A 13,265-nucleotide genomic window follows, 5' to 3' on the forward strand; every position below is an offset into this window, starting at 1 on the left:
ACACGACGATAATGCGCCATCGCATAGAGCGACAGTTGTGACCGAATTTAAGGCCAAAAACACAATAAATACCACGAACAACCACTGTATTCACCAGATCTGACCCCGTGTGACTTGTTTATGTTCCCAAAACTAAAATTGCCGCTCCGGGGTACCCGTTTTGACTCGATTGAAGCCATAAAGCAAAATTCGTGGAAGGAGCTGAAGGCCATACCGGAAAGTGCCTATAAAAAGTGTTTCCAAGACTGGAAAAAACGCTGGCATATGTGTGTTACATCAAATGGGGCCTACTTTGAAGGCAACAAAATAAATAGTGATGAATAAATTAAAATTGTGCATTTTAATTAACAATTCCCGGTACTTTTTGACAGAATATATTAATATGAAACAAAATGGAAAACTTAAGAATGAGGAAAAATTTTAGAGAATGATAATAATAAATTAATAATTCACACAATTTGCAGAGAAAATGTGTTTGTCTCGCAGAAAAGTGATGTCCTTCACAGTCATCAACACATTTCAAGGCATTTGCTAGAGTATTTGGTAAAGGACTCACATCAGCAATCTCACTTTTCCTAGGAATTGAGGGTCGCGGGTTCAAATCCAAAACTATTTCTGGACTTAAAAATCCTTTAGGGCAGTCAGTGTACCTTAATTGCCTGGATAAAAATTTCACCTCAACTGGTGTGTAAGGAGCCCCTACTGGAACCAGTCAAGAGCCCAGCACTCCTTGTTTGGTTACAATCTATTAACAACGATGAGGAATGCACGATTTTTTTTAATTATTAGTAAACAAAAATAAATGATCTTCTTTCAATGACTGTCAGAAAAGAGTTTATTTCCTGACAAAAATATTCAATTTTTACATAGTTCACAATAACAAATATTAGTAACATTAATTTAATTAATATAGTTGACCAGGCTTTTGGTGAAATTAAAGCTTGTTACAAGCTGGTGAACAAATTTTAACAAGTTAAAATAAATTACTATAAATATTTATTTTCTATTAGAAAAAATATAAAATAGCATTTAAGGAGTCAACTTTTAAGCAAGAATTATTTGTGTTACTTTGCCACCAAGGGTTTTGGGACGGAGACATTCAACAGTTCACACAACTTATTTCTTATGGGCTTAATTACCTCTATGGGTTGGTCCCAATTTGTGTCGCTTAAAATGTTCATCACATCCTCAAGGTTTTCTTCCGGGAATATCTCCAAGTCGCTGAACATGGTGAGGGACTCGTACAGCTTGCTCGCGGTGGATTTTCTAATACGCGGGAACTTGTGGCACAGGAAGATGGAGAGGTGAGTCAGGGACCGCCTCGAGACGTCTCCCGGAACCTGAATCAGCTGGCAAAAGACGTCTGCGCTGGCCATCAGCTTCCTCGGTTCGCCGCAACGAGAGATTTCCATCTTCGTCAGACGGAGGATTTCTCCCGCAAACTTACATTCTGGGTCTTCCAGGATCGCACGGATGCATCCGGAACCCAAAAGCTGATCCAGGAACTTCAGCAATGGAAGGGTGACCCTGTCCACCTTTTGGTACCTCTCAAAAATGCTCAAGAAAATGTTGCACAACCTGTCAAGCTCTGCTCTGTCGCTGTGTTTAGATTGCAAGTAAGAGAACAATGAGGAACTTGAATACTTGACCTGAAATGAAGAATTGTTACGTTGAAAAACAATTGTGACATTTTGATCCACACGTGGACACATGAAAAGATCCGAAACAATGTTTAATAACCCAGTATCAAAACTAAAGGTAAAGGCAATAGTCGTTTCAAGACTAATGTTTACCAATCAGTTATTATTATTATTACTGGGGATGGACCGATATGAGATTTTGGCCAATACTGATGAAGTACCGTTATTAAATTTACTGATAACCATATTCTACAGATCCGATACAAAATTCCAAATGGTCATTGAAATAAATAAATGTATGCTATCAGATGAACGCAATGCAAAAAAACATTCCCTTTCTTTAATGTAGGAATTGAGATTTATATCCATAAAATTATAACAAATTTAGCAGACAACTTCACCAAATTATAAGATATGTGTGTAACTTCAAATATATGAGATTGGCAATTTTGCCAATAAACCAAAATGCCTGTATTGACCAACGTTGATCGAGTACCAATCAATCTGCCCATCCATTACTTGTATTGGCAAACACTTGATTAACCAATCAGTCTGCTACTTGGCTCTTCACACCAACCTGCTCTTTCTTTCCAAGTGACTTTCTGATCACCCTCATGGCAAGTTCCCACCAGAGGTCAAACTTGGGACTGCTTACTACATGGGATTTTCTCTAGGTTAATAATTTACATGCATTTTTAAAGGATTAATAAGTTTCACATATGAACCACCTTAGGTGAATCCAGCAACTTGTTTTGTGTCATAACAGGATTTGTTTTCGAGAGGGACAGGCGTCACTCCCACTGGCAGACAAACACAGGATAGTTTGATTGAAATGCTAAAATTCCTGTCATACTACATAACATTCAGCCTAGCTGGTATTTTTAATTACTTTTTTTTTCCGAAATGTAAGATTTGATACATCAGAATAAACTTAAAACTCAGAATTTTGTGATTTCAAGTGAAGACTTCTACTGTGCAACTTCAAATGTTAACTTTGAACTTAGTGGCAACATTTAACTAACATCATAAGAATGATAGTGTTGGCAACTTTATTATGTGGTTGCGTACTGTGACCAAGTACTAGCCGTTTTCCTTCCAATATTAACGTTGACATGTTCATAAATGGAATGCAGCACATTGAGCAGTTTTGAAGTGAGTAAATAAGGTCATTCAAAAAAAAAAAAAAAGGCGAGGGAGGAGGGGCTAGAAATCTAGTCCGACAGTCATGAAAAATGTTTTAAAAATATTTACACATTTTTTTCAGTAGGAGTTAATTTAGTCATTAGTTAAAAAGATTCATCAGCTTATTTCTTCCAGCAAGAATTTTTTCTCTTTTCAGAATTTTACACAAAATGTGTAAACTCTGATTCCCTCTCATTAAATAAATTTGTAGGTTCATTTTCCAACATTTTCTAATGTGCATTACTTCATAAAATATAGCATTTTTCTTGTTCACTCGATAGTTAATACCATGCATTATGTTATTTTGAACGCTTGAGTCCTAGCTTCCAAATGCAATTAAAATCTGAAAATTGATATATTTTAATATATTTTACATATTGGAACTCCATATAGTAGTGGTTCTCAACCTTTTTCAGTCCGGGACCCACCTTCAAGAATATTACTGGGGGGCAGCTGACATAAGCATGGGTGCTGGTAGAATTACTTGTAAGGGTGCACACCCAGTTTATAATCATATTTTCACTGACTTTAAGCCCTTTTATGCTTGGTTAAACAAATTACACATACTTCATTCTAGAGAAGTAAATATGTAATTTTGAAGATTAATTTACTCTAGTCTACCATCTAACTAAACACGAGAGATGCAAGTAAAAAAGCAATGGGAGCACGAATAACAGAAATGTACAACACGGGCTGAATTTAAATGTAATAAGTTTTTAAGACACAGTAAATAAATTTTCGAACCAGACTTCGCGACCCACCAAACGTCCCCTCAGGACCCAGAAGTGGGTCGCACCCCATAGTTTGAGAAACAATGCCATATAGGGAGTTAATACAGTAATTTTTTTGTGATTTCCAAATTTACATTATGCAACTTCATGCAACAGTCTTTCATAAATGAGCAAATATATCACAATAAAATCGTTACAATAATGGAAGATGAGAGTGACGTTAGCTCTAAGACTTGGGATCTTTTCCACAACTCACCTGGTGGATAGCCCGAGCGAATCTTTTCATCAATAATGGAATAGTTACTGTTTTTGCTTTCATCCATTCCAATCAGTTTTATAAATTTTCAAGGGCATATTGAATATGTGTGCATAGGTTTCTTTAAACTTATTTAAGATTGCCCTTCAGACATTTACTTTATACAGTGTGTCCCGCTTATACATATAATAAAAGAAAAAATCAGAACTTTTTTATTTACCAATATTTCTTGTCCAAACTTTGTACAAACATGTAACAACTCAGAATTTTTTTTTACAAATCAAGAAAACTAGCGCACTTCCACATGTGAACCGTTAGTGACACGGCAAATGTCAAACCGGTTGTCAAGCCTCAAGCCACACGTTTTGAAGCATGTGCGGGATAATGTTGCTTACTGCAACCACAATTCTTTCACGCAAGTCTTGCAAATCTCCAACCAGTGTACAGTAAACTTTGTCCTTAACACACCCCCACAACAAAAAATCACACACAGTGAGGTCTGGTGACCGTGGGGGCCATTCAATAAAATTCGAACCTCTTCCTATACATTTTCCATTGAAATGCTCGTCCAGGAAGTCTCTAACGAGATTTGAGAAATGAACCGGTTTCGCGTAACTGTTTTTCCCATTTCTTTATTGAAATATACGATGGAACTACTTCTTTAGCACCTAAACCATAACGTGCATGAAATCGTCTCTGCACAAGTGTCACAGACTTCACTTCAGACAGCGTTAAAACACAAAACAGCTTTTCTTGTGGTGACCACATGACGAATGGCTACTGAGAAACTGATAATATGAGTTTTCAAGACATTCTGGCTACTGCGCATGCGCAACTACCACTGAATGTGTTGCTAGAAACAAAATTCTGAGTCATTCTTTAAAATGAAACAACAATCACATCATTCTGACAGTTTGTTTAGAAGTTATGAATTTTTCTTTTACTATATGTATAAACGGGACACGCTGTATGAAAATTTACAATAATTTGAATTAGCAAACATAGGCGTATTAACGATTATATCGTAATACCACTGACACTGGCTAAAATATACTAAAGATATCAATTTTCAGATTGTATTGGCAGACCTTGGTGGAGTGGTTAGCATAGTACATTATGATGCCAGGGGACCCAGGTTCAAATCCCACCCTGGACAAGGGTGTTCTTTGTGAGCGTCCTTCATCAATTTCATCGTATCATCACTCATCTTCAATGTCCCAATTAGCCACAAGTTGCAGAAAAGCGATGCTAATAACAAAAATGAAATCTCATCAGACTGTTTGCCAAAACAAATCTTTGTCCACCTTACTCAACAAAAACAACTTCTCATAATTACTATTTGCCGTTTTTAAACCACTATCATTATCAGTTTAGAAATTGCATGCATAGAGCTCCTCCATAAATAGGTTTGCATTTTTATTCTTGTGGGTGCGGTTTCAATTGCGTCTGCAATCTTCTTATTACGAATAAATAAGTCTTGCGAGATTGAGAAGGTTGCATTAGCAATTGGGGTTATGCTGCTGGGTAAACATGTGTTTCCCCTGTGACTTGCCACATGCAGCTGAAATTTCTTCCTGGTCATTGCTCGTCACCGAATTCCATCCACGAAACACTTGCAAAAGCCCGATCTTCTGAAGATGTTCAATTTTCAAACTCCTCACGAGAGTCACAGACTGGCCAACCACATATTCTTGCATAAAATAGTGAATGGTAACATCAGAAGTGACCGCCCTCTTCAGGAAATCCCCTTTCGAGTGCCACCCCACTCAACTAGAATCACTCAACTTTTCGCTTCTCAGAAGCCGAGATTGTGCCTCATCCAGAGTTCTCTGTTCCATAGACTGCCCAGCCAATATAACAATCTGACAAGCCAAATAGACATATCTGATAATCTGGCACATTTTAGAAGACTGTTGACTAGAAGTATGCGAGTCTCAAACAAATGTATATAAGCTTAGTTCATGTTATTATTTTTCTTATTTTATACTATTATTTTTGTTGTTATTTTCTGTTAGTACGTTCCAATGTAAAATGGCTAACGCTGTATTTGAAATCTTCCATTAAATAAAAATAAATATCTCTAAAACCAATAAGTTGCTGACCAAGGCAGTTTATTAAGATAAAAACACTTAACACGTAAGGTTTCGACCCTGTATCAGGGTCTTCCTCAGACGAAGAACCAAACTAAAATGATGAAATATACTATACACAGAAAGATTACATACACATAGCAGGGTCACAAGCCACACAACAACAAATCAAGTTGACAGTCCTTATTCTCAACTAGAAGAGAATGGCTATGAAAAGAAAGACAGACACAACATCAACAGAAGAAGGAAAGAGATAAAAGAGAGAGGACTGGAAGAGAAGGAAGAAAAAGAAAAAGAGAGATGGTTTGGTATAAGAAGTATGGGCGATGCCACAGAGAAGATATGCAAAGTGCTGAGGAAAGTGGGTATAAGAACTTACAGGAAGGGAGGACGCACTATTTTAAGTATAGCCAGCAAGAAGAAGGAAGAAAAGAGAGACGAAGAAGAGGAAGGGGTTATCTACGAGGTGAAGTGCAGAGGATGTGAAAGTGTATATATAGGGGAAACGAAGAAGAGACTTAAAGACAGGTTAAAGCAACACATGGATGATGTGAGATTGAAGAGAGACAGGAATGCCATATTCAAACACACTAGAGAAACAGGACATGAAGTTGAATGGGATTCGGCTAGGCGAATAGGAAAAGAGAAGAGAGAACTAGTGAGAAAATGGAAGGAGGCCAAAGAAATAGAAAAGAAAGGAGAAGACATCATGAATTGGAATGGAGGACTCAAGATAAACAAGGAATGGAAGAGAGTGTTAGAGAAAGTTGAAAGGATGAAGAAAAGGAATGAGGAAAAAAGAAGTATGAAGAAGGAAGAAAGAAGAGAAAAGAAGAAGACCAGAGGAGGAGGTATTCATCCATAACCAAAAAGGCAGGAGGGGAGGGGGAGTGGTATGCAGGTGGTTCTAGACTCTTGGTAATCTTGACCTGCCAATCACCTGTCAGTGTAGTAGACCCATTAGTCAACAACTGTCAGGAGGTGATATGTTTAATTCCTTTGGAGAAATCTTCCTAGATAAGGACTGTCAACTTGATTTGTTGTTGTGTGGCTTGTGACCCTGCTATGTGTATGTAATCTTTCTGTGTATAGTATATTTCATCATTTTAGTTTGGTTCTTCGTCTGAGGAAGACCCTGATACAGGGTCGAAACGTTACGTGTTAAGTGTTTTTATCTTAATAAACTGCCTTGGTCAGCAACTTATTGGTTTTAATATGGAAACAAGGCTTAATTATATTACAATTAAATATCTCTAACTACATCATGCTTTTTTTCATTCTTTTTAATATTCTGTGAAATTTTTATAACAACTAGATGTTCAGTGCGAAATTGTTCATAAAATTGGTGCTTGTTGCATCATTTTAATGCTTTGTTCAAAACAGTCATATGTTTTCTTCTAATCTAATATTTAAGAAATTTACAAAACTTACCAATCTCTCAGTCAATCCACCGATGCTCACCACCAGCCCAAGCAGGACATTGTAGGTATAAGGTTTATAAGCCACCAATTGTGTAAACTTTGGGAATGTTTCTGATTCACAGCTCCAGTTTATACTCTTGGGATCCACCACAGGGAATATCTCCACAAGTTCATCACAGTGAGGAATGTTAGGTATGCGAGGCTCACTGGAACAGACAAAAGAAAGCTACATTTCTAATTTACATAGGGAAAAACTTTTTTAAAAACATTACATAATAATAAGGAAGATAGGGTCTATCTAGTGCCAAAAGCAACAAAACTTTAAACACTACTTAGTTCTTAAATAAAAACTAGGGCTGGGCCGATATGAAATTTTGGCCGCTAACAATGAAGTACCAACACCGGTACCCGATCCTATATATTTATTATAGATGACATGTGGTCGGTGCACCAACTGCTGTTCATGCTGGTTTGCAACACTGCAGCCTTTCACTTCATGAGTTCCCATTAGGGAGTGAACATGAATCACCTGTGTTAAAGACAAGAATGCTAACCATTAACTGTTTGCCTGTCTGTAGTCCCTGAATACAGGATGTGTTTGGGGAAGCTGTCAAAAAACCCTCGTGGGAACTCTGTTTCTATCGCACCATATTGATGTGCTGCGTTTCATATTCATGTGTTTGGGGTCTAGTGACAAGTTAGACACAAATACACAAACCTGAGGATGGAGACTGAACCAGTCTCTGAAATGTAGGTACAAAGAAACTAAAAACAGTTGTTAAAGTTCAACAATTCAACATGAATCAATCACCACTGATCAGCTGCAAAGAACAATGATGAAGTCAGTTTACAAGAGCTTTTGGTTTTGGAAATAAGCAATTTATACACATATAGGCTAATCAGGACTGGACCTACAGTTTCAAGTGGGATCCGAAGCATCCAGTCTCGGTGAAGGTGGGGACTTTCATGTTTTTTGGCATTGGCAGGTGTGCACAGTTCCTCCTCCTCTGCTAGGCATTAAGGCACATGATAAATGCTTAGCTTTAATTAAGAATTCGTCGTCACCAGAAATTTGGCATTCCTCATGCTGGAAGTTGAGGCATCCTTTTGGCTGATTGGTTTAGCTTATTTCACTGCACTTTTCTGCTTCATTTGGCTGATAGTGACAATGATGACATTGATGAAGGGACACTAATGCCTAGGGTGGGATTCAATCCCAGGACACAAGGCTTCATAGCATGCAGCGTACTCAGTTAAAAGGGGCATTCCATCATCACAGGTGGAACAGCCAGACTACATTTTTGACATTAAAGTAACTATTCTACTGATAGTTAAGCAACATTTTTCTTACAGTTTCTGTGCAATGAATTATGAAACATACGTACCCTCAATATACTTTCCCAGATTTGTAGCTGTAACTGAACAATTTTGTGTCATGGGTGGGACAGACGAAACACTGTATCTTCACTTAATAAGAAATTTATTTTAATTTCTGTGAATTGTCAAATGATGAAAAATAAATTATTTAAGACAAAGAGAATGTAATTGACCTTTGACTATTCTGGTGGATTTGAAGGGGAAATGTAATAAAGGAGAAATTAATTGTTTTTTGATGTTACAGGAGAGACACAATATTGAAAAGAAAAGTTAATAAAAAAAGTTAAAATAAACGAACAATATTTTAATTATGTTTAATACTTGAATTTTTATGCAAATGACAATTTATGATTGTTCACTCACAAGATAGGATAAAGTTACAGCATAGCACTTGATTTTCAAAATTCAGGTTCAGGGGGACTTTGACATGGAATGCCCCTACATAAGATAAAGTTTCCTTTGTGTGTCTGTACGCATCTACCCAATATATGTATGGAATTTCTCAAACATACTTTGAAATGACTTTGTACACTAAAGCGTAAGAAAATTCATTAAAGACAGAAACCATGCACTTATGAAAAAACAACTTGTTAGCAAGACAATGCTCACTTGTGGATGAGGCTGTAGAAGACCCTGCACGCGTGGGCCCTCGTCCGGTCGATCCTTTCCACGGCCTGCTGTGCAATCTTCGCAACCACTCTCGACATCAACTCCACAGTCAGCAACTCAGGCTCATTGTTTACAGTGAGTTTCACCAAATTCTGAAAGGGAATAAAATTCAATTCAATTCGTGAATCACGAATATAAAATGGCTGATTTACAAACAACATAAAAATTACTTTATATCGTTGCATTAAAATATTCGTTATTATTCTGTATTTTGTAGAATACAGGCAAATGGAACAATTCCACGCATACTCACTCGTTTTAAAGAAGCAACAATACGTGAAGCCGCCCCTCATGGTGGATGCCAGAGGTTCTGGGTTTGAATCCGGTCCTGGGCATGGATGTTTGTGAGTGTCCGTTCATCAATTTCATCATATCATCACTCATCCCCATCTTTGCAAATTAACCAAAAGTGGCACAAAAAGTGAAGTAAAATAAAGCAAATCAAGCAACAATACGCGGTGAAAGCCTGAGTACATTTTCAGCGAAGCATGAGTTTAACAATCTACCAGGGATAGGAATAAATTACTGTGTTTGGACAAATTTTTGAGTGTAAAAGAATGCCATAATGTTAGTTAATGTTGCTGTGAAGAGTTCAACTACAATTATTCAACTTGTTCCTAAAATGTTGTAGAAATTTACAAGATCACTTTAAGTTAGCTTGATTCATTTAGCTTATTTTAATTTGCTTTTCTGTGGGTTTTGGCTAATCACGACGATGGGGATGAGTGATATGATATGATGACGGGACATACAAAAAGTACACCCATGCTCAGGTTGGGATAAAAACATGGGACCCCTGACACTAACCACTCCACTATGGATGTCGGCTCAAGCTACAGAAGATTTTATGCCATTTGGAACTGGAATCAGAGTTAATAATGATAAGATGTGGCAAATCCAGGTAAAAGTTATCCACATATTGGATACTTGCGAATAATGTTTCCATAACTACGGAGGCACCTTTTGAACACCTGCTAAATTGAAAATCACATTTAGTAGAGTAATTTCAGAAATGATTTTAGAATGCTGCAAGGAACTACAACGAACAGCATTTTAACCCTGAAATGTACAGGGAATGTGCAACATCTGAATTTTCCTGCGACACTTTCATGGAGATTCATAATAAAACATTTTCTGGCTCGAAGGTTTGCTTCATGGCAAGAATTTATTCCACCGAGTGCATGCATTTTATCCAGACATGTACCAAGGCTGGATAAAAAGTAGTGGCAACGCTGCTGTCATGTGTGAGTTGCGAATCTGTGATCCATGAGGTTCAATGATAATGGAAGGTTAGGTGAGCAAGTGTGGCAAGTGGTAGTGGCTGTGTGTTATTCAGTCAAATAGTAGTGCCGTGAGTCCTCCTCCGTAGTCGAGCGGGTTAAGGCGTTCACTCGTCTTGAGATCGTTCGCTGCGGGACGGCGTAGGTTTAAATCCGGCTGTGGTCGGAATTTATTCGGTCTACGTATAGGGCCGGTGGAGACGACCTGCAACGGCTGGGGGCTCGTCGGGCTGATCCCCCGACACTCCAATACTGGTCTAAGATCTCCACGCTACAAGAGGTGATGGAGGAACGGTGTGGGAGGGAGACCAGCAGTCGGTAGGTAAGCCAAGGCCCTCACGGGCTGTAGAGCTATGGGTTATTATTTTTATAGTAGTGCCGTGAAGTAAATGCCCTAATAATATGTTCACGAAACAGGAACAACGTGCTGCATAAAAACAGGTGACACGTGGTTGGAGTGCACAAGACTGTTGTCAAGGACTGCATGAAGCATGCGGTGATGCAGCATTGCCATATTGTACATTCGAACAGACACGAGGCACTTGCTGCCAAGGACTGCCATCATCCTGCATGATGTCACATTGCTAACGCTGTGACAGAACTCTTGCTTAATGGGAGGTAACCTACCATATACACCTGATATGAGTCTCGAGGGATTATGATGTCTTTGCGGGAAACATTCCGACACAGAGTGGTCACTGCAGGACATCAATAGAGATGGATGCGCTGATGGTGTACGATGTCTTCCACAAATGTGGATGGACAGATATAAAATTTTGGCCGATACTGATAAAGAACAGATATAAAATTTACGGATACCCGATATTCTACTGATTGGATATAAAATTCAAAATGGTCTTGGAACAACCTGAATGGTGCATTGACCTTCTTAATAACTGTATGCTACCAGATGAAAAAGAAAGGCATGCATACAGTCAACTCTCGATTCAACGACCTTTCACCGTTCCCGGGAAAAGGGTCGTTATTTCGAAGGGGTCGTTATTAGAATTTGCACCAATTTTCAGCTTAAAGGGAGCTCAAACGGACACAAAGATGCCTAGGAGATGGTAACACCATTTATCCTGGTAGTTATACAACCTGTTATGCACAGGATGCGTGTTGTAAGAACACGAAAAAGTTTTCACAAAAGAGAATTTAAAATAATGTTACTTTGTTTCAATTGTGCACAGTCGTTGCTTTTCCAGGAAATTCTTACAATTCTTACAATTCTAGTGCATGAGAAACCCGTTTCCACTGAGACCTATGGAAAGGAAAACAATCTCTTGCTTATTGCAAGCGAAACTCGAAGAATCTTGACACTAGTCAGACTGGTGCCAGCAAAAGTCGGGATATTATCGGGCAGAATGAATGTTGGATTTTATACGGGTTTACTGGAGCATTGTCTGTTACAAGATTAACTGGTAAGATTAGATCTCTCGGGAGAAACAACACAACCTCTCTAGGTACCAGACAAAAAAAAAATAAAGGCAGGGCTGTAATTTTCGTTCTGGTTCGGCTGTGTAAAATACATCGTAAAAAAAAGTCACTTTTCTTTGCTTCAACCAACTTCATTCACCCTCCTTCCCCATTCAAGGGAGCAGTTCAAACACCTTCCTTGACTTGCATTGTAATCCAGCGTGAAAAAGGAAATGCGCAACTTGCGATCTATTTTCACCCAATGCGTATTGTAGGACAGGTCATTAAACATCGTGGCAGTTGATAATCATTCGGGTTTGGAATTGAATTTCACTTTAAACTGTATATTTAGTCCCGATTAGCCCATCAACATAAAATGAACTGAAAACAAGCTTTATGAAACTGCGCATTTTCACATATCAAAATGGTAGATCGTTATTTACTCTCACATTAATGGACGATTTAATGTTGGATTTAGGAGTATTCTCGATGTCAAACACCCACCCCTCCAAACGCTTTCCCCTTGAATAATGTCTTTGTAATCGGTCTCAGCGACCATTCCTACATTGAACACACTTTTTTTTTCCTCCACATGAATGGTGGTTCTGAAGAAAAGTAAATTAAATTTACAGTTTTGCTTATCAGAAGGCGCAGAACATGAAGTTATTTTAACTCTTGTTTTGCTTTCTGGAGATCGAATTTCGTTATCGTCAAATCAAAACAGCTTTGCGAGATTCAAAACAATAACTTTTTTCTTCGCGCGCTGGATGAGTCATCGCTGTTATCGGGAAGCAAGAGCTTTGCAGACGCTAGACAAAACACTGGAACCAGCTGCATCGTAAAAACAAGGAGACCAGCTGGAAGTTCGAGCAACAGGTGGCTGAAGAGAAAAGTCCCAGCATTTTAAAGATAACGCAACTGTCGAAGACGGTACTTTTAACAGCAATGTAAAGAAGAAAGAAATGACCCTTGTTTTACGTTTTACCACGCAACAGACAATAATACGGGCAATATTTCCTATGCAGACAACAGCATTAAAAAAATATATAATAAATAAATTTAAAAAAACAACTGAAATCTGCAATCATCAACATTGCCGTGCACACCAGTGGCAGAGAATGAGCTGGGGAAAGGGTAGAGGGTCACCTTTTTTTTTACTTGTTCTATGATTTTTGTTCGTTTTCAAGAATATATCCAGAACTG

At 38.2% G+C, this 13,265-nt stretch overlaps 1 protein-coding gene across 1 annotated transcript in view; it reads right to left on the minus strand.

The window, feature by feature from the left end:
- Nucleotides 1-838: 838 nt before the first annotated feature.
- Tbcd (tubulin folding cofactor D) overlaps nucleotides 839-13,265 on the minus strand; it is a 122,315-nt gene continuing 109,888 nt past the window's right edge. The window contains exons 15-17 of the mRNA XM_083115794.1: nucleotides 9,307-9,458; nucleotides 7,331-7,526; nucleotides 839-1,649 (exon numbers count right to left, since the gene is read on the minus strand). Of these exons, the coding sequence (XP_082971920.1) occupies nucleotides 1,065-1,649; nucleotides 7,331-7,526; nucleotides 9,307-9,458 (933 nt within the window). The 3' untranslated portion in view covers nucleotides 839-1,064. The remainder of the gene's footprint in view (nucleotides 1,650-7,330; nucleotides 7,527-9,306; nucleotides 9,459-13,265) is intronic.

Source organism: Lepisma saccharinum (genome assembly GCF_977018435.1).
Source record: "Lepisma saccharinum chromosome 15 unlocalized genomic scaffold, izLepSacc3.1 SUPER_15_unloc_1, whole genome shotgun sequence".
NCBI classification, from domain to species: domain Eukaryota; kingdom Metazoa; phylum Arthropoda; class Insecta; order Zygentoma; family Lepismatidae; genus Lepisma; species Lepisma saccharinum.